Source organism: Photinus pyralis, unplaced genomic scaffold (genome assembly GCF_008802855.1).
Source record: "Photinus pyralis isolate 1611_PpyrPB1 unplaced genomic scaffold, Ppyr1.3 Ppyr1.4_LG3a, whole genome shotgun sequence".
Taxonomy (NCBI): domain Eukaryota; kingdom Metazoa; phylum Arthropoda; class Insecta; order Coleoptera; family Lampyridae; genus Photinus; species Photinus pyralis.
The window spans coordinates 1961245-1982721 of NW_022170509.1; the positions used below are offsets into that span (position 1 = coordinate 1961245).

Here is a 21477-nt window from a genome sequence, read left to right on the forward strand (position 1 = left end):
AGGATAGTGGGTTCAATTTCCAATGACCCGTGTTCTCATTACGCAAGGAACAAGGTTCATAGCGTTATATCGTTGAGTGAAGGAGGATTTCTTCACTCAACTGTTATATTATTTTCGAATTGATGGGATGTGAGACCTATTGGAAATTTTGTAGACATTTGCGATGATAGGTTGCGTGGATTCCGTGAGGATTGGGGAATTTCGAGGTGATTTCGGAAATTTTAGGTACTTTAGGTTTCGAAGAGGTTCTTGGGTAACGAATTAGAAAAGGTCTCAGTTCGATAAGAAAGGGAAAAGTTAAGTAAAAAATGATTTGATTGGGATTTTGGTTAAATTCCAGAGAGAATTAAGGACGATTTCGCAGAGTCAACTGTGAGGAGATACCCTGAAGCTTCTAGGAGAGATTCGTAAAAATTTGAAGCGAAAGAGGCTTTGAAGAAATTTTAGAACGAAAATGAGTTAGTAAGGTTTAGTAAAAATTATGAGAAAGCTTTGAGAAGACTTCGGATGGGTTTTTGGAAGACTTTGTGAAAAAAGAGTGGTTTCATTACTGGAAAAAAAATAAGGTTGAGGTATTTTTTTGTAGAAAATTTTGCAGGGTTGGTTAGATGCTAGGTCGAACGAACAAGTTTCAAATGATAAAATAATACATTTGGAGGAGGTTTTCCACGAACCATCTATACTTTTGCATAACTGCCGGCGGATTTTCCACTCCAGAGAAATTTTACATCCCTTCTTGCAGCAGTAGCGTACCACATTTAGGTAAAAATTTATTGCGGGGGTGGATGAGTCCATGGAGGTCGTCCATTAATCACGTGATGTTTTTTAGCAACTTTTTAAATCCCCCACTCCCCTGGTGATACCTGGTGAGATTTAAGACTACGCCATCGAATGACCTTTTCAGAACTATACGTAAGTCGCGTCTATTGTTGGAAATGACCTAGAAATTTCGAGAAACTGCGTAGAAAACGGTCTGAATAGCTCTGGAAAGACGCGAGAATGCTTTGAAAAAGCATTAATCAGCTTTGAGCAGCATTTATAAGTTTTTGGGAAGAACTTAAGTATTTTTCACAATATTCGAGCAGTTTTTATTGTCTATTAAGTGCTCTTCAAGAGAATCAGGAGAATTTCTAGCTTTTTCTATCCCACCCCTAAATACGTCTCACCGAGCCCCGGAAAGGTAAAGAACTCGGAAAATAGTTTAAAAAGCTCTCTAAAGCTCTGGACTCTACAGTACGTAACTCTAGAAAGCGTTATAATGCTAGTTTTAAATATTTCTTTAGTATCCCTTTATAAAGAAGTACAATTTTTTATTGTGAACTTTAAAATTGTTCACAAAATCGAAAAGGACATATGCAAAAATTTCATCCTCTTGCGGTTGCTTACAAGAATTGAAAAGAGAAATGCAAATTTTAGTCATTTTAAACCCTTGATTTAGGTACTTGAAAAAGTGTTCTTTTGGTCCTCTCTATAAACCAATTTTGTACATGCTTGATATATGTTGCACCATTGAAATTGTTCCAAGTAATATTGTATAGCTGGAAATGTGCATGGGTCGTTAGCACCCTACACCTGGGCATTGTTTTCATAGTTAAATATGGGTCCCTCTTCCTCCTTAATGAGCAATTTTACAACCGGACCCACTAGTCCAGTTACGGAGCCGTACATATTAATTACTTATAAAAATTACTACACGACCGCTTTTTAAATTATTGCACACTTTTCAAATTTCTGTACGTTTTGACAAATTAAAATCAAAGCACGCAGCAGATATTACCCTTTTACAAATACTGCATAATTTCCTGACAAATATTTTATTTCACAATAAAAGTCCTCTACGCAAATGCCTTTATTTCGTATGCGTAAAATTCCATTCGCAAACAAAATCTTTAATTCCGTCTAATAGGGAATGTGTAAAATTGGGGTGCGATTTAAATTTCTGTTGGGGCTAAGGAAGTTTAATGTATACTTGAAGAATAAATCTCAACACCCACAAATCGCATTATGTGCATGTCCCCCACACACGAGTAGGTAAATGAGAATTCAATCTTCCAACCACTCTGGTTTGTAATGCTGTTAATCCAATTACCACCAGATTGTAAAACAGTATCGACATTTTGAGAATGGATTAAAGCGCAGGTGGTGGAAAACAGATTGGTATTAAGTTTACACTCTAATAAACTCTAACAGAACAGCTGCCTGCCTCTTTTCCAAGCCGATAAGGGCGATCGAAAAACTCAGTATCGCATCAGTCTTCATCCACACAATGCAGAAGGCAGAGAAACGGTTTAACAGTATACTTCAAAAAACGACGAACTCCAAAATTTCTTGTGACGAACTACTTACATTAGACGTTGTGCATAGATTATGTGGACCGAAAAAGGGCAACACTAAGGTAAAGTGCTTTATTTTCGTCATTGTTGTCGCTTGTATGTGGTGGGCCTACTTCGGAATATCGAGCACATCGGAGGTAGTTATGTATATATTTCATAAAGATATTAGTAATGACATTATTTTGCTCTTTAGTGTCTCGTTGAAATGCCTTTTGAATCCTCAAAAATATTTCGAGAACCCGAAAATTGCGGAATATGCCTTAACACGTTTGAGGTACCTAAAGTAGAAAACATTTCGAAGCAGAACTTTGAGCAACTGTACGTTAACACGGGAAAGCCGGTGGTTGTTACCGATGGAACTAAAAATTGGTTAGCCATGCAGACGTTCAGTTTTAATTTCTTTAAGCAGTTATACCAAAGCGTGGATCAGCACATTTCCACTCAATCCGAGTGCCAGTTCTTTCCATACAAAACCGAGTTCACAAGCCTTGCGGAAGCACTAAACATGAGCGTGGAGAGATCTCGCTTAGAACCGGAAACTTTACCATGGTATATCGGTTGGAGTAACTGTAACGATAAAGCGGGAAATATTCTTCGGGAATACTACAATCGCCCTTACTTTCTTCCAGACAACTCTGAAAGTATCGCGTTAAGTTGGATATTTATGGGAGGGCCAGGTTTTGGCGCACATATGCACGTAAGTGAAACCATTTGCCCATGATTTGGGCCTTAATAGAATTTTAGGTGGACAATGTGCTGTACCCATCTTGGCAAGCGCAAATACGTGGTAAAAAGTTATGGAGATTAGCACCTCCTCCTGAATGCTTTTATCGTTGTCGTGAAATGGAAGTAACCGTTTCTCCAGGAGATATAAGTTAACTGAACGTATTTTACACTTGTAATGTTAACAAAGATTGTTGCAGTTGTTGTGGATACAAATCGGTGGTATCATCAAACACATATTTTACCTGGAGGCGTCAGTATTACAATTGGTTCCGAATTTGATTGAAGTGGCGCAATAAATTAAGAATGGGATAATATAAGTGTTATATGTAAGTTATCATTAATAAATGTATCGTTACTTAGAGGTATATTAAATGATAGTGCATGAATGTGTTTTGCCGTTTTCTCATGAACTTTTTGAGTAGTAAATGACATTCCGAAGATGTTTGAAAAGTTCTTTTTTCGGGATACACACCACCATTTTCGATCTCGGATTTGCTCCTTCACAAAATGCGCTAGATGGATAACAGGCAGATCTTGAGGAGAGGTTCTTGATCTTGATGCTGTCATGGATAATGGAATTCCTGCACTCCAGCCTGTTGGGGTTTGGGAAGCTGGAGGCGTTGTTCGATAATCGTATTGTAAATGCAGACGCTCCTTCCTGTTGCAGAGGAATTGACAGAATAATTCACGCCTCTAATATCTGTTCTCCCTCAAGAGTATGAGTATGACATCTTGGTATCGTTATCGTTTGTTTGCATCTCTGTAAGTCAGTCGGTGTTGTTTGTTTAGTATTTATCTTAATTATCTGTATTTCGTACATTTATCTATGCAAATATAATATAATGGCATTGCAACAGCTTAAAACATCATTTAAATTAGCTGCATTTACTAATCAGAGATCAGTTACCGGATGTCGTTGTTCTGCAGGAAACTCACTTAAAAACAAACGAAAAGTTGCGTTTAAAACGTTACAAAGCATACCGTAAGAAGGTGCTCGAAGTGGTGTCTTTATCCTGGTGAAAGAAATAACTCCTTCAAGCAATCGGTATGAATAGTAAAACAGTGACAAATATGTCATCTGTTTATCACTGGCAATTAGAAGGCTTAAACCAACGTATACAACAAATTACAAAACTCAAGCCTCGTTTAAGTCAATGCTCATTCCCCCAGGTTGGACGATATACGGAGGAGTTTATAACGACAAATAGTACTTATCTTGTTTTACTGCCACAATGGCATAATTACGAAATGATTTATAATTATTCCAGTTTCAAGGGTGCCTCAACTTAATGCATGCAGTCGATCAACTAAGTACTCACCAGATTTTTGCTTTTTAGAAAGTAGTATAAGAAACGACCAACCTTTCAGCAAAGTAGTTGAATTGGAATTTGTCTTTGAGCTAGCCATAATTGCAGTAGAAATTAATACGATATTAAGGGTTCTCAACCCCTGTATTTTAACAAACAATTACAGACTATAGCCCTTGCTATATTTTTTGGTAGGTAGTTTATTAACTGAGTCGCTCAATATAATCAAAGTTCACTCCCCTAATCCAGTTCTTCTGGTGATCAACTTATGGTTTGAGATTTTTACAATCTGATTTCACTTACACCAAAAATAAGAAATTGATCCAAATCCGTCAAGCCCTTTCTTATCTTTACTTCAGCCGCGTACGCAAACCTATAACTAAGTAATATTGGTTGGAATGTGAACCCTTTATAAAATGGAGTGCCAAGAGAAATTGATGTCAGGTCAAGGTAAAGTTCAAAATTTAATATTAAAAACTCGCTTTGAACATACTTGTATTTTGCATTTCCGTAGTATACCATTTGAAACCGCCCCTTCTAAAACAAGTTAAAAAGTAATCGTAAACGATTTACATAAAGCGCATTTCCACTTGCATTCGTATCCCATTTGTAAGATGCAACTTCTGTTAAAATCGTAAACATCCGGCCACAAATATGAAAGATAGCGTTGCACATGGGCAATCCATTTTTGACGTGCTACTTCAATTTCAGTTTATGAGAAGAATTTCATTTCAATACTTTTCTAAATAAGAAAGTTGGAACTGCGCATGCGTAAACCTAAATTTTGAAACTAATGTTAGATTTCCCTTTGTTCCAAGCGCCTAAATATCAAATTTCACTTAAATGCTTCCATAGATAAAAAAGTTGGCACTGCGCATGCGCAAAATAAAATTTTGAAACTGGCGCTAGATTTTCCTTTATTCCAAGTGCCTATGTANTAAACAAAGTTATCGTTCACACGGACAGATAGATGGACAGACAGACAAAGGAACAGACGGAGAGACCAACCGGCAGGCGACAGATAGCAATGCAAAATTATAAACGATCTCTAGGATCGTTAATAAACCGCAAAAGTGTAAAATTATGGAACATGTAAAAAACGGTTTTTTGTTTTTTTTACAATAACTTTTTTTGTAAGCGGTACAGAAAAAATTCCTTCCTTGGAACAAGACTCGACACCATAACGAACCAAATAGCGAAAAAAGTAGAACAATAGCTCTTAAGATAAAGAACTAGTAGCGTCGCAAAACGAGCGGACGGACGGACGGGCGGACAAAGTGGCCACAATAGCGCATTTTTTTTTGTGGAAATGCGCTAAAAACTGGCGTGATAGTAAATTAACCGATAGTATATGTTTTTCGGTTGTTCAAGATCTAATTACAACAATTTCGTGAGGCAGTTTTCCGTAACTTTTGATAAGGCGGTCACCTCCATTGCTAAATGCTTCGGAGAAGAAGGGCTCTAATTGGATTGGTAATCAGTCTGTTGTCCAGGTTACCTAAGGAGATGGACTCATCAAGGTACTGCGTTGCTTAACTCTGTTTTGGATTGGCGTTTGCATTGAGTTAAACGACAATCGACAGGAAACACAAATATGATAACGGTTGATAGTGCGCTTTATTTCCGCGCTTTCAATCGTCACATAAACAAGCATTTTGGTGTAAACATGTAACAAGAAAAACATATTTGTGCAATGGCGTTTTTATCGATTTCAACCGCAAATGTGTGAAATGTGTAATTATGGGCACTTTTATCATATTGTGGTAAGTCTTCCTATAGGTAATCTAATACTTACGTACAATAAGCAGGTATCAGTTAGTTTATTGGCCCGTTTTGAAATGAAACCAATTCCGGTCTAAGTTTACCGTAACACAAATAAATAAAAGAAATGAACTACCTATATAACAATTTTCAAGGATATGGTGTAGGGAATAAATAAGTAGCTCTTGTATCGACATTGTATCTATTTTCCACGCGAAACTGTGGGTCATCTATTTTGGTATTGTAATCTTGTCAAGTTTTAGAGCTATTGATTTAATTGGTCTAGTTTAATTCGGGTCTGCTGTTATTTTCCGTTTAGCATTTTATTTATTCGATTCGATAGCCGATTCCGTAGAATTAAGTAGAATATTTGATAATAGTTCTTCTTTCTTGTAATACACAAGATCAAAATTGTCGTTCCAAAGGTTATTTGGAAGTTCTAAGCAGTTAGCTATAGCGGGAGTGCCGCAAGGGTCTGTCTTTGGTCCGATTCTATTCACTCATTACCTACTGCTGTACTGCAATCGTGTATTCCCATCCAAACTTCGTAGATCTGTCGTACAGGAACTCCAACGTTAGGTTGCATACAATGAATTTTGAGTTGAAAATTTGGTCAAAAAACGTGCACTGAACGTGCAATGAAGTGTTACCTTTAAAAATGTGAAAACTTAATTTTTTTAACGTAAGCCCGTTTTGTTCACACTAAAGTGGGGCAATTTGTACTTTGATCCAAATATCTAAAATGAAAGGTTTTCTGGTTTTGTACAATGAAGTTCAGAATCCCTCTGTACACATTGTTTTATAACTATTACTGAATATATTGGACCATCAGCACGCGTGTTGGAAAGTATGTCAGGATATGATGTTTTATTTTATTTTAGGGAATTGTTCCTTTTATTGTTGTATTTGTTTATTAAAACGCGTTTCATTTTATAACCTTGAGTCTAATTTTTCCTACGCCTAAGGGGCTATGGATTAAAATTGCGAAGCAAGCTGTTTAATGGGCTTCGAATAGAATTTGTCATTAATAAACGGTTTAATGATAATCCACAAAGTTGATTATAATATGGTACAAGGCGAACAGATTTTATAAGTTATACAATAAAATTCTTTTAGCAAAGGTTTTTCAGTTTCAGTTATACGCGGCAGTTGGCTTACACGGCCTTATTTTAACTGTGAATTTTTATTCATTCTGTTTAAATCTACGGAAAAGTTTGGTGTAGGAGACCATGAATTACATCGAACGGTTTTTGAATTATGAGTTTCTTTCAAAATTACATTTTGTAAGTTAAACCCAATATTTTTAGTATTTGTTTAAATAAAGCCTAATGTCGGCCAAAAAATGTATATATATAGTATTCAGAAAGTAATAATTTTGATGTTCTAAAAATGCGATTATTTTTTAAATGTAACCATTGAAGAAATTTTTTATTCAATGATATAACCCCCCTTTTTTCTCATTAGATTCTATACTGAAAAATAAGGGTAGCTATTGTATTAATGATTAGCTGGTTAATAAATAAATTAACAGAACCATCACGAAAAAATACTGTTCTGTCATAAAACAAAACATAATTAAATTTGATGTTTAATCATCATCAAAAAGCAAAAACCTTCAGATGAGCGGAATTCCGTAAAGGTTGCTCATTTAACTTTTCACATTCTTCATAATAGCTATGGAATTAATCTAATCTTTGTTACTTAAAACTTAACTAGGCCACGTTTAACACTTTTTTAGAACAACCTGTGAAGTAAGAGCGTATTTCTGCCCGTCTGACCCTGCATAATACAACTACATACATAGGGTATCTGATCTACATTATGTTGTGCCATATGAGATACCCACCTATTCTAGTTCTGCATAATGAAACAAGCTTTCCAAAATCTACTTTACCCAGGTGAGTTTTCAACTATATTGTGGATTCTGTGAGCTTGTTAATATTTTGACCATGCTTGAATTGTAGATAGAGGTGTAGAAACCAACGTATAAGGGAAAAAAGGGGCTGAATTAATTAATTTTGCAGCTTTGAAAAGATGAAAAGTTAACTAATTTCAAAATTTGACATGAATTTTTGAACCAACCTGTGTACATTTCTGGAATATCGTGAGGCATTACCTAAACAAATTCTGAAAATAAAATAACAAATATTTAAAAAACCACCTCGTTTGATTTATAAGTCACAATTGCTGTACCTTTATCAAAAAAGTTTTTTTTTGTGTTTCTACCTAAAAATAATCCTGTTTCGTTTTAAAATTTCATAATCTCTAAGCTACTGAGCCTAGGACAATTAATTTTTAGATTTGTTTTTGAAAACGGACGTGCTGCTTTTTAAAAATGCGTGGTATGTGTAAAAACATGCTCTAAATGCCTCCTTTGCTGCCAGCTTTATTGTTTAATTTTATTATGTTTGCCAAATAATTTTATGTTATTGCCAATTCATTCGCTGCATGTTTAATCGAACTCATCGTGGACAAAAACAAATATTTTTTTCTTTTCCTCGATTTTGCATGGGAAATAAAGTTTTGGTGACATGAAGAAGACACATTTTGATTTTTTTGGAGTTTTATTATGAACATTTGAAAGCAATTTACTTACTCCGAGATCTTTCTACTTCAATAACTGTGGGAATTGATACTTTTTATTGTTTTTAAACTGGTGGGAACATGGGAAAGTAAACACGACAATCTCTGCGTGACGGAATTTCGTTTTTTTGTAGGGGCGAAATTAACCACGTACCTCTTGTAAGGCGCGCGTGTCCAGGGGTATTGCATTGTATGTGTGAGGCAGTGAGGGTAAGGCAGTGTAACCTTTAAGCACCTACCTAAGGATTTTTGTGCTGCCCTAGGGTTAGAGTAGTTTTAGCCGATTGAAGAAGCTAATTACTATTCCGGGGTTTAGTTCCCCTATCTCAGCTGGTCCCCGCCGAGGTCATTTTTGCCGGGCAGCAGACTCGCATCTGCATGGAGTGTGTTCAGCATTCTCATCTGCCTGTCCACAACTGATCTGCTACACAAAAATGCCCTTGAAGTCCCTTCGATCTCGCGCGAGGAAAATTTTTTACGACCTTACCCATATAGGGTTCCATGTTAACCTCTCCCAGGTATTTGGACCTCTTTACTAAGATCGATGGTGGTGCCCCCCGTAGTGGGTACCCTTATGTTGGGTTTCCTCCTTCTGGTAAAAAGCACGACCACCGCTTTGAGCGGATTAATGCTTAGGCTGTAATTCAATACACCACCTCTGTGCGGTGTTCAGACTCCTTTGCAATTGCTCAGATACCACTGTATCGTGTTTACCAGAGATTACTATATAGCCAGATCGTCTGCATACCCTTGCACATAGTAACCTTTGACCCCCTTTTGACCATCGGTTGTGACCGACTCCTAGCCTATCCTTGCCGTTATCTTCCTGCTCCTCAACATGGACTTTATCCAGCCTATTGTTGTGGCGGTAAGGGCTTTGGTTCCGGCCGCTTCGGTGGTTTCATGCGATGCGACGTGTTATCGAAAGCATCCTCTATATCCGCAAACGCGGCCACCCCTACAGGTTAAACTATGTGGGGCGGTGATTGTGGATTTCCCTTTTTGATAGGCGTAATGATGTTTTGTTAGAAACTCGCTTCTCAGGAATTGGTCTAAGACTCATTCCATCCCCTTTAACAGGAAGGAGCTGAGGCTGACGGGTCTATACGTCTTAGGCAGGCCGATTGAGCATCCTGACCCTTTATGAACACCGCATTTACCTCCTGTCACGTTCTGGGTATGTAAACTAAACTTCGAGGGGTGGTCGACTTCGGGCGCCAAAAAATGACCTTCCGCTGCGAATTTTGTCACGCGGTTTAAAGTTTCTTAAAGCTCGAATCGAGGTTCTCGTGTTGCCAATAGAAGCTCGAGCTATGAGAAGTGTCCCCAAAAATTGAGTACGATTTTGTGGAGGGTTTTCAGCGAAATCTACCAAAATGGTGCATTTATATGACTGGCGGCGTCAGAAGTGTTACCGATCTTACGGATCGTGGAGTCAAAACTGGCTAATAAAATAGGTACTGATTTCCCAAACAAAAATGCACTGAAGTCTCTTTGATCTCACACGAGGAGTTTGATATTTTTCCATATTTCACAGTTGATTGTATCCGAAGTGGCCCCACTGAAAGACTTTCCCGTTAGGTACTTGCATATTCACTAGGGGGTATTAGTCAATGCACTGAGAGAAAAGAAGGCATTTATTATTAACATAGTAACATTTCGACCCAAAAAGTTTGCCTGTAGCATTTGACTCTAAATAATAACAATTGAATAATTGTAATAAGACAATATATATAATAATAACCCAATGACAAAAAATTGTATGATTGACTCAAATACTGCTTACGGTAAAACCATTTTCTTGGCACCAATAAATAGTAAGATATGCATAAGGACATGGTGCCATTTTTTAAAAACAACCTAGCTACGTCTTACTTATTAGATGAACATATACTTAAGGCTAACTATATATGTTTTTCTGTATCTTTAATATACTGGGTAAATAAATCATAATGCGATTCCAGCAATCAACTGTATTCTAATTACCTATTAACTTACGAACGGTTGTAGTGAACTTTCGAATCTTATAATGTATATTTCACAATGCTAATGCAAGGCGTAATGTCTTGATGGAGCTATTCCATTGCGTTCTTGTTTGTAGGTACTTGGAACATTTACACCTAATACACCACGAATTAGATGTGAATTTAAATTACTGGAGGCCATATTTTAATATATTAAGGATCAATATGTTTTTCTTCGTACAAACAAATTATGCATGTTTATTAATTATAAAATCTGTTAGTGCTATTCAAGTATACTGAATGTGAACAGAAATCAAACGTATTCCTGGTAAGAAAGATTAGGTTTTGTTAAATATAGTGACATAGTTGTCACTTTGCCTTTGCCATTCCAATTCATTATACGTGCTTTACAACTTGTGCAGCTTGGTCGACGTGTTTTATTATCAATTGAAACACTATTAAACGCGTATATATTCCCGTATTTCAGGGTAAGTATCTAAACCTAAATCATAGCAATAATTTATACGCTCCTAAACGAAACTTACTTTCACAGATCTTGGTGTAGGTACTGTTTATAAGATCTCTGCAACACTTACTTACTTTCAAATAATATCAAACAAATCAATAAACGTTTTAATACGATGTTACAGTACTGGACATTTCTTACATTTTATATTTTTTACTTAATAGTATGGTCTACTATATAATAATCGATTCAATGGATGTTATGCTGATAGGCAAATTATTATGATATAGATATAGGATATACCTAGTTAGGTATTTTGTATTATAAGAATAGGTATTGTTCTGTTTTGTATTTTGTAATTAAGATATAAAATAAACTGATACCTATTTTACAAGGGATATAATTTAATCGCCGTACACGGTACCCAACAAATCCTTTTGACCAATCTATGCATATATAATAATTAGTACATGTTACGTTTACTGTGAGATTTAAAGAATAATAAACAATCAAGATATCCATTAGATGAAAGCACAGTTCTCTTGATTTTAAAAACAACTGTGTTTAAATTGAAGTAAGAGAAGAAGTCATTCGGTAGTAAGTATATTTCATAATGAATAAGTAATACCTATGTAAGGACTAATATATCATATGATGTAGATCATGTTTGTAGTGTTAAATATAAGTTACACTTAACACAAGAAATCAAAGAGTTCCAAATACTTCAAACATCTTACAACTAAAAATTCTACATTTAGTTGTAATCGAAGTATATTTATTATTAACCCATTGTAGAGTTATATATAGAACAAGTAACCTCTCACTTAGGTACTAAACATTTCTTTATATCTCAAATGCGTTACAACTACAACTTCAACGTTTGCCCATAAATAAGGTGCATTAATTGTTACCTATTGCAGAGTTTCATACAAAAAAGATACTTCACTATAAGAAATTGTTTTAGTTTCATTAATAATTCGGATGTATAACGCTAACAAATTGTTTGTACCTACCTTACGAACATTACTCAGAATCGCCTGTGAGTTCGGCAGAATACGAAGTTACCTTAGGATCACAGAATATTACTGTTCTGTGCTTAGGATAAATGTAACCGTAAACGGGTACTTACAAGTAATTCCACAGATTTAAATAGTATATTTAAATCTGTGGTAATTCTTTCTCTCAGTGTGGTACTTGTTGATGGGACAATTGCAGTGTATTCAGGGTTGTTTGTAAAAACGTCATGCTGTCCGAACTTCCGAAGTCACCACGAATTATGATATTTAATAGCTTCGGAGTAAATAAAACGCGTGTAATATTGCTAATATACGTATTAGCATTCATTGAATTTATAACTATTAGCATTGTTAAAGAATTTAAACAATGGTATTTAGTTTGTTGCTTTATAGGCGAATTTAATATTTAATAGGACGGTGCGTAGCGCATATTCGAACCGCCGAACGCGCGCTTCGAAAGAAAAAGTGCGAAGAGAGAAAAAACTACCCCTTACTTCCCAAGTACCACTTTCGAATTTTTTGTTATATTCCCTCAGAAATAATTGTTTCATTCGTTGTAGACGTAGAGGGGTGAATATACGCAACTCCGGGAGTTGAACTCCCCAAAGTTTGTAAACCCAAACCCCCTGATCAAGTCAGGACAGTTTTAGTATGTCGCAAACATACCATTAATAATGGGCTTTCAAATGAAGGTCGAAGTATCCTTCATTATTTAGAGAAGTTTTTAATTGCTATAGCACGTAATTTCACAGACTTTTCCGGATGTGGTAATTCACACATTCATATTTGAAAAGTAAATGGAAAAATAAATCTTTGAAAACATTCTCGGGAAATTATTGAACTACATTTATAGCAGCATATACATTCAAACGAGTACTTAGTGCAATTAGGGTGGTTTTTTTCGATGTTAACGGTGATAAAATCCCCCTTCCGTTTGCCGACCGTGGGAATAATTGAGTTGCTGATGAAGTAGATCATTTGAAGCAATTTGGTTATACCTAAACAAAATTCTCAATTAAAATCGTTCATCTTTATAAATAAATGTTTAACAAATTGCTATCATTATTTTGTGCAATGTAGGTGCGCGTATATGGGAAGGGAAGCATGCGCGCGTATCTTGCGTTTCTTTCTCAGTCTCACCCGATTTTTGTCGCCGTCGAAGGGAGGGTTGTGCTTGTGTTGTATACTGCACTCTGCTCCGCTTCTGTACCTTATTATTGATAAACTATGAGCCGCGAAGGTGTTGGTACGTTGCCGATAAAGTCAATTAGCCATTGTTTATATTAAGATGCTTTTGCCGGTAAATAATCTTCTACCTGTCTAAAGGGAAGCAATAACAGAATGCGGATTTTTTCGGTACTTTTTGAATAGAATGGCGCCAATGATATACACCTTATATGGTTTTGCGATATTTTTTTTCGTGTTTTGGTGCGCGCTGTGGATCGTACACCTTATCGCTATCTTTTATGGGTGGGTATTATCTTATTTACCTCTATTGTAAACAACTCAAGCTTCACTTAACCTCACTTATGCGGTAACCATTGTCTTTACCTTCTTCTTGATTGTTCCAGAAAGTACAGACTGCACAGCAAGTTTACATCGCAGCCGAGCGACACGTGTTATTTCGGAGTTTCAATTTTGAAACCGCTTATGGGAGTAGATCCAAATTTATTTACCAATTTAGAAACGTTTTTTAATATGAATTATCCGAAGGTAAGTCATATCGTACACAGTTCCTCATTTCATATCCTCTCGCCTTAGTACGAACTGCTCTTCTGCGTAGAAGACGATACGGATCCTGCTATAATGCTCGTAAAAAGTTTAATGGAAAAGTATCCGAAGGTCGATGCAAAACTGTTCATCGGTGCTGCCATTGTAGGTGTCAATCCGAAGATTAATAACATGCACTACGCGTACGAAGCTACCGCTTACGATTTCATTTTAATATCCGATAGCGGTATAAGAAGTAAGTACCTATAACCTTAATTACGGTTGCCATGTATCTGGGAAAGCTTTTGATGTTCATTATTGTTGTTAAAACGTTTCTGTTTGATGACTGCCACGATCGGTATCAGCATAATCAGTGTATTGAATCTTTAGAGGAATAGTGCATTTTGTTATTTTTGTGGAAATACGCTAAAAAGAGAAAGATTTAAATTCGGAAAATCCGTTTGTTGCACTCATTTTCGCAACAAATGACATTCACATACTGAAGCCCATTGGAACTGTGTAGGGCCAAACGTGATGAAAATGAATAGTAATAAACAAAATTTTAATTATTAATTTATCACTTCTTAGGCCCGAGCGATATACGTTTCAGAATTGTTTTCTGTAAGAATTCAGATTCACTGTTGCAACTGCTGCAGTTGATTGTCTACGTCACGAAGGTGTACGCTTTCGGTAATATTTGAACATCAAAGGTTTCTTTAATGACTTGGTTCTTTTTGTTATTGCACTTTTAACTTATTGATCACACATTTTCAGCAAACCCATTGATCGACTACCATTTGTGAATTTATATAAAGGTATCGGCGATTTTGTGTTGTTTTTCTTATTTAAATTTTTAATGCGATTGTGTGCAGTAATCCTCATCACTTGTTTGCATTGTAGCACCATCAGCAACAGTGTTTGTGGGAATCACTGAAACCGTTCATAGTAATCTCGGAGAGTATTAGAATAATTTGATTAGCCAATGAGACTGTGGGGCTTGATTACCTTGCCAAATTATCGTGTTTAATCTTATAACGCTTTACACCATCTGCTTTAAATTCATTGTATGTCCTTTTCTACTGTTGTTACTCCGCAATTTGTCCTGGGGAATGTGTAGTGATAACAAAATGGCGACTTTTTAAGGTTGACAATTCGAGTCCTTTATTTAAGTTTAATAATAAATCGTGTGAACACAAAATGAAGTATAGGTACATAATATAAAAGGGCAAAGTACAGATATTGGCGGAGAGTACTAGTCCTGCTCTGCCACTTAACCCTTATCTTTGATACTATTATAAATAAATAAAGACGCGACCTTGGTTCTTTTCCTGATTCAAGTTGCATTACATAATGTTTGATAACATAAGAAAATCACTTTTCTTCGTGACTAGGAGGACTCAACCATTAATGTGCCTGACTGTACATTATTCTTGAATGCTGTAAAAATGTCACGAGTTAAGGAGGCCCACTAGGGGCATTTTAGAAAGGGTAAGAGATACAAATTTGGTTAAATTAGAGAAAAGTTGCGTAATGTATAAGAAGATAGCGTTCTGAAATCCCTACAACTTTTTTTGAATTTTTGAAGTATTTTGAAAAAATCGTATTTTTCGATTTTACGAACTATTTTTTCGTAGCGGTAATATTTAACTTGGACACTTCTCCACGGCAACTTTGAATGCTGTTTTAGCTTTTTTTTTCGGGCGTAATTATGAAAGTTGCTATTACAGAAGGGTTTCAGTTCGATGAAATGAAACATCCTACCATGTTAAGCTTTTCTTCATTAGAAAACATAATTAATATTTGAAATTATTAATTTTATACAGTTAAAATCATGAGCTCTCGCCTTTAGTTTTTTTAGTTGTCTACGGAGGTCTTTGGGCAACCTACTTCCCGTTCGAGATCTCTGGTCTGGAATATAATGAAAAAATAAAAATATTTCTTTAAAAAAATGCCAATAACTCAAAAAGTACCGGATCTAGACATACAAAATGTTAATAAAAGTGGCCCTAAAATCCAAATCTGTAGGTGAGCTCTTAGAGCCTTAAAGACGCATAACATAGAGACCCTTGGAAACTCTCTTAAAGGTTCTTTAAGCAAGCACACTTAAAGCGTATTAATAATAGACTCTTAAAAATTTTCAAAGGCTCTTAGTGAGTAGGGCTGGGCGATTACGGGTTTGAATAATCGATAATCGATTATGAAAAATAATCGATTACACTGATTAATCGAATAATCGATTAATCAAATAATCGATTAATCAAATAATCGTTTAATCAAATAATCGATTAAACAAATAATCGATTAATCAAATAATTGATTAATCACCTAATCGTTTAATCAAAAGTCGATTGTCACATACAAGGAGTGATAAATATCTGTTTGTATGCATTAATACGTTAATTATTTAATAATAAAAATAAAAAATAATTCCATTACTCTTTTCATCAAATCGTTCATTACTATAGGCAGATCGATTAATCAATAATCAACAAAGTGTCCCTGGTTCGAATCCGGGTTCGGGCATGGATATTTGCAAATGCATAGTGGGTTGGTTGGTAGAACAGCCTTGGCTGAAACCCTGCCCATTTGAAAATGAAGGTCAAAAATAAAAATAAATAAAAATAAATGATTAGGCAGCTTACTCTCCGATGAGGTGTGCTTTAGTTTTGATGATACAATGTTAATTCATTTTAGCTGCTTAAAGTGACGTTTTAACATCCGCTATAAAATAAAATAATACTTGTGAGCTGTGAGTGCTCCTTTTTGCGTAAACTGATGATCCAGCTAATAATAATCAATTAAAATTTACTTAATAATCGATTAATCAAATAACCGATTAATCAAATAATCGATTAATCAAATAATTGATTAATTTAATAGAATAATCAAACCCGATTATCGATTATCGTTTGATTATAATCGATTAATCGATTTTTTTGCCCAACGCTAAGTGACTCAAAAAAACAATGGAGGCTCTGAAAGCTTTAAAATCCCTGAAATTCTTTAGAAGACTTTTTTTATAAACTCCTGACGACTTTGAAACTGTTGGCCCAAAGTTTTAAACGCCCCTTCCCTCCTTGTCACTCCTATTTCCAACTTTCGAATAAGCCCAGTAAGTGAGGTCGCCATCAAATCAAAAAAATATGACATAGTCGGCAAAGTAGCATCTAGAATGACCGATGAAAGAAATCTACAATGGGCTGTCAGCGTATATAAAAATGAAATGTTTGAGTTGGTTTTTGCTTTATAAAGTTTTTGAATTTTATTTAAGGCATTTGAAATTGTGCATGGTGTTTATGTACCCAAAGTTAATTGCGTTGCTTCCTAATTAATGCCATAACTTTCTGTCTTTCAGTGAAGGAAGATACATTGCAAGATATGATGAATCACATGACGGATAAGATTGCATTGGTGCATCAAATGCCATTTAGTGCTGATCGAAGCGGTTTTGCCGCGGCTTTGGAAAAGGCATGTTGGAATTTTTGCCTGTAGAGAAAGTTTTAAAGTTTATTTTGTAGATCTACTTCGGAACTGCTCATTCTCGAGTATATTTAACTGCGGATTGTATTAAAGTAAACTGTCATACTGGTATGTCAGCGCTCATGAGAAAATCAGTATTGGAAGAGGAAGGGGGATTAAAAACATTTGGCTGTTATTTAGCGGAAGATTTCTTTATTGCTAAGTCATTTATGGATAAGGGATGGAAGATAACAATTTGTAGTCAGCCAGCCATACAGAATTCTGGGATTTGTGATATTCATAGTTTTCAGTCACGCTTAACAAGGCACGTAATTTATTTATTTTGGACAAACTTCCTTACCCTGCACAGGCATTTGCGATCATGCGGCGTAATATTATTATTTTATTTGTATAATTCTGAATTCAGGATAATTTTTGTAAGGGATGTGCATGAGGGTAGGTTCGTGAAGTGCGTTACTGTATTTTGGTTTTATTGGTGTACCACTAAATTGAAAACGGTCTTTAGGAATAAGCAGAGTATTGTCGACTGAGAGACTGTGTGTGATTGCATCACATTAATGGGCGGTGGGTCACTTTCCAGCGCCATTTTGTTATTAGCATACATTATTTTTGGACGTGGTGTTATGCTAGCAGGTTCTTACCCTCTAACCTTATCTTTACACCCTTACGATTTCTATATCTCTGTATCTTTGGGAACAGTCCTCAAGGAATGTGTATATGACTGACTGTATGTGCAGAAGTGGTTCTTTTCCTTCATAGCACCTGCTATTGTCGTGCTATACGTCTTTAGTAAAACTATATGCTTTTCCTTTCCCTCCTAACATTACTGTTGTATATACCCTTACAATAAGGTCATGCAAAAATTCCAATGTCACAATTAATTTACCCACGGCTAGCTCAGTAATGAAAATGTTTTTTTATATCCCATACCTTGCGAAAGTTTGACCTTTTATCTCCTCTTAAAACTTGAAATTCAAAATCTAATACTTTGTTTGGATTGAACTAGGTATATAAAAACAAAGGCGATCGAGTTCTATTTTTCTTTACAAGTTCTTGGGTGTAAATTATGAGTCTGATTTACTAGGCATTGTCAGGAAGTGCTGTTAAGGGCAGTATTAAAGAAATTTTTAGCCGTTTTTTGTGCAAGTTATAAATAATTTTTTGTGTCGCTGCTTAATCTAGGCCGTTTACTAACAAGAAGAAAAATTGCACAAAAAAAGGTCATCGAATAACTGCCTTTAAAAAGTGAAATAGTGCGATTTATTATGTCGAGTAGTTTTTGCATGCAGGTAGTTGACGATTATTATTAACCATAATGATTCTAACATTGTATATTGTATATAGATGGGCCAAATTGAGAGTTGCGATGATTCCATTAGTAACGATATTTGAACCTTTGACTGAATGCATGGTGATTGGTGGATTTACTGCATGGGCAGTAGGTGTCCTGTTTCAGTGGGATTCGTTTGCATTCTATCTGGTACATGTTTTGATATGGTTTATATGTGATTGGGTACTCCTAACCATAGTTCAGGTATGTAGCGACACGACTAATCAGTTTCACAACATATTTTTTTTAGAACGGCTCATTACCATTTAACAAATTTGATTTTGTCGTCGGTTGGCTTTTTCGCGAATGCTCAGGACCATACTTATTTCTCCATGCACTTTTTAATCCAACTATTAGATGGCGTACGAGAGTGTATAAGCTAGCATGGGGGGGAATTGCACAAGAAATTAAGCCAAGAATTAAATTTTAACGTTGTCGTTATTTTAATTGTGATCTCATTATTTATTTTAGTATGTAACTAAATTTACATAAAAAGCAAACAATACATATCATTTAAAGAATATTTATTTTTACTCGAGTCATTTATATGTATTTGTGAGTTTTTAGTCGATGTCCTTGTAACTGTGAAATATAAAAGACTTGTACACAGTTACCGTTTTACAAGAGATTTTAAATGAGACTGAAGGTTTAATTAAAACCAAATTTTTTTATTTTGTGATCTTAAGTTTATTATTTGTTGTTTTGTATAAATACGATTTTGTAAACTTTCGTGTAATTTTTACAAAATTAAATTACTACATTGCAGATTTCTTTTGTGTTCAAGCATTGGAAATAATCGCAAGTAAACTCAATTCAGACCACATCAGTATAAGTGGACAAATACATATTGATATCGATACAATCACTAATTCAGTAATTCTTGTTCGATTGTTTATGGCTTAATTACGAGAAGAAAACTGAATTTATCAGATGTAGCAGGAGGAATTTTAAGAACTAAGTCTGGATCAAAAGTCTCCAGATGTCAAATGCTTTCAATCTGCGAACGGAAATGTGTTTTTGTTTACCTGGGATGGAGTTTGGCATCTTGTAGCTTTCTAAATTATTGTGATTTGTCATTCTATTCTTTAGGTAGGTACTCATCTTTTCATTTCTGGTATCAGGGTCAGTGGCGGATTCAGCAGAGGTTTAGGTCCAACAGACGCAAAAAAGCTTGTTCTGCCTATCAAACCAAACTATTGATGAATGTCACGTGCACAGAGGACATTCCCCCGCCATACGTATAGCATAGCATGAGTAATGAATGAAGAATTACTTTGCACTCGGAGGCTAGTACTCATTATTCAGTCACTGTGTGTGTCGTGTCGTGTGGATTACTTCATCGGGGTTCACGATTTGCAGCGGAAAACCAAGTAAGTGTTGCTTATTAGAAAATACTCATACAGTTTAAATTCATCCAATAGATAGGAAGACAACTGAGAGGATGAAAGAATTCCGAATTCAACACAATAGAATCCTACTATATAAGCACTGACTGCAATTCTAAAGGGCTTGACGAAAATCAGAGTACTCCCAAATAAACTAAGCGATATTTGTCATGGTATCGTGTAGAGAAATTTCAATGTACTGATGATCACACTCTTCTGCAAATATTCTCCAAGGAAAAGTACAATTTCACCAAAATAACTGGAAGAACCAAGATAAGATTCCTGGCAGTATTAGACGATGTAATGCTCTGCGCCATAATTCGCCTATTCCTACTTATGAGCACTACTCCAAGTGCAGAATTCACTTCGCGCAGATTAAAGACGTGATTACGCACATTTGAAGAACGATTAACTGGATTGTGCATGTCGGCATTTACCGGATGTAGACATTGAAGACTTGACCCCAGTTCTATGCATCATGTCAGTACATGTTCAACTAAGATTTTTTATATTCACCTCCCCCCCGCCCCCTAGAAAAGTTTCTCAGGATCCGCCACTGATCAGGGTGACCTTGCTCTGCTTGTTTATTAAATAATTGATACGAAAATATATTATTTCCATTCATTTAGAGTGGAGGAAAGGAAAGAATATAGAAAGCTACAGCTTTTTTTAAGTTGCCTCCATTGTTCAATACCAAGGGCGGAACAAAGTTTCTGAAACTCCGTACGTCATTTGACCCGAGTGTTTAAAGGTAGGATTTGTGCATGTGCGAATCAAATTGAATAATTTTTTGAGGCTGATGAGGTGTTTGAGGGAAGGTACAGTGTTGCATACAAATCTATATTTAACTGATGGAGATAGTATACATTTTTCTACACCAGCAGTAAAAGGAAATGTATGATTGCAAATGCAGGTTGTAATCAACTTACAGCCATTCTACTAAAACAATGGTAAGTTTATGGACATAGTATAGAACATTTGAAAGCTTTTGAATAGTTTAGAAATGTAAGCGCACTGTAAGATTTTTTACAGCTGTCTCACTTAAATAGATTCGTGCTTGTTAAGTCCTAGTAACTTCCTTTGTCATCAGTGGATTATTACTGGAGAGTAGGATACTTTATAATTTAAATGACGGAAAACATTTTACCAATCCCCAAGTAATAACTAAATAAATTACTCGGTTCTTTGTTTCATATTTTAATACAATTATAATCAAGTTCTTAAACAATGTACCTAGTAACAAAATTAAATGTTTAACATTTGTATATGCCAGCTTTGTCTGTATCTTATCAAAACAAAAACGTCATTTAAAGTGGTAGTTAAAATTACAGATATTTTAAAGAGGAGCACCTATGGAATCTCCTGGACTTCGCTTGATGAAGTCAAAAAATAAATAAATCCCTCGGGAGGCTCTTC

At 35.5% G+C, this 21477-nt stretch overlaps 2 protein-coding genes across 10 annotated transcripts in view; both read left to right on the plus strand.

Annotated features, from left to right (window-relative positions):
• The first annotated feature begins 1700 nt into the window (after positions 1 to 1700).
• On the plus strand, positions 1701 to 3412 carry LOC116166043. Its single transcript, XM_031480864.1, has 4 exons — positions 1701 to 2470; positions 2527 to 3030; positions 3078 to 3207; positions 3257 to 3412. Exons 1-4 carry the CDS (start codon positions 2267 to 2269, stop codon positions 3340 to 3342), a joined length of 924 nt encoding a protein of 307 aa, XP_031336724.1. The 5' UTR covers positions 1701 to 2266; the 3' UTR covers positions 3343 to 3412.
• A 2575-nt stretch (positions 3413 to 5987) lies between these two features.
• LOC116165774 (ceramide glucosyltransferase) overlaps positions 5988 to 21477 on the plus strand; it is a 45429-nt gene continuing 29939 nt past the window's right edge. For 7 of the 9 annotated variants that reach the window (XM_031480447.1, XM_031480448.1, XM_031480450.1 and 4 more), the window contains exons 1-8: positions 13282 to 13626; positions 13728 to 13869; positions 13918 to 14122; positions 17222 to 17334; positions 17385 to 17650; positions 18691 to 18880; positions 18927 to 19765; positions 20691 to 21011. In XM_031480447.1, the coding sequence (XP_031336307.1) occupies positions 13529 to 13626; positions 13728 to 13869; positions 13918 to 14122; positions 17222 to 17334; positions 17385 to 17650; positions 18691 to 18880; positions 18927 to 19106 (1194 nt within the window). In that variant the 5' untranslated portion in view covers positions 13282 to 13528 and the 3' untranslated portion in view covers positions 19107 to 19765; positions 20691 to 21011. Of the gene's footprint in view, positions 6130 to 13281; positions 13627 to 13727; positions 13870 to 13917; positions 14123 to 17221; positions 17335 to 17384; positions 17651 to 18690; positions 18881 to 18926; positions 19766 to 20690; positions 21012 to 21477 lie in introns of those variants that run through there. The other 2 variants (XM_031480442.1, XM_031480451.1) reach the window with 2 other exon arrangements.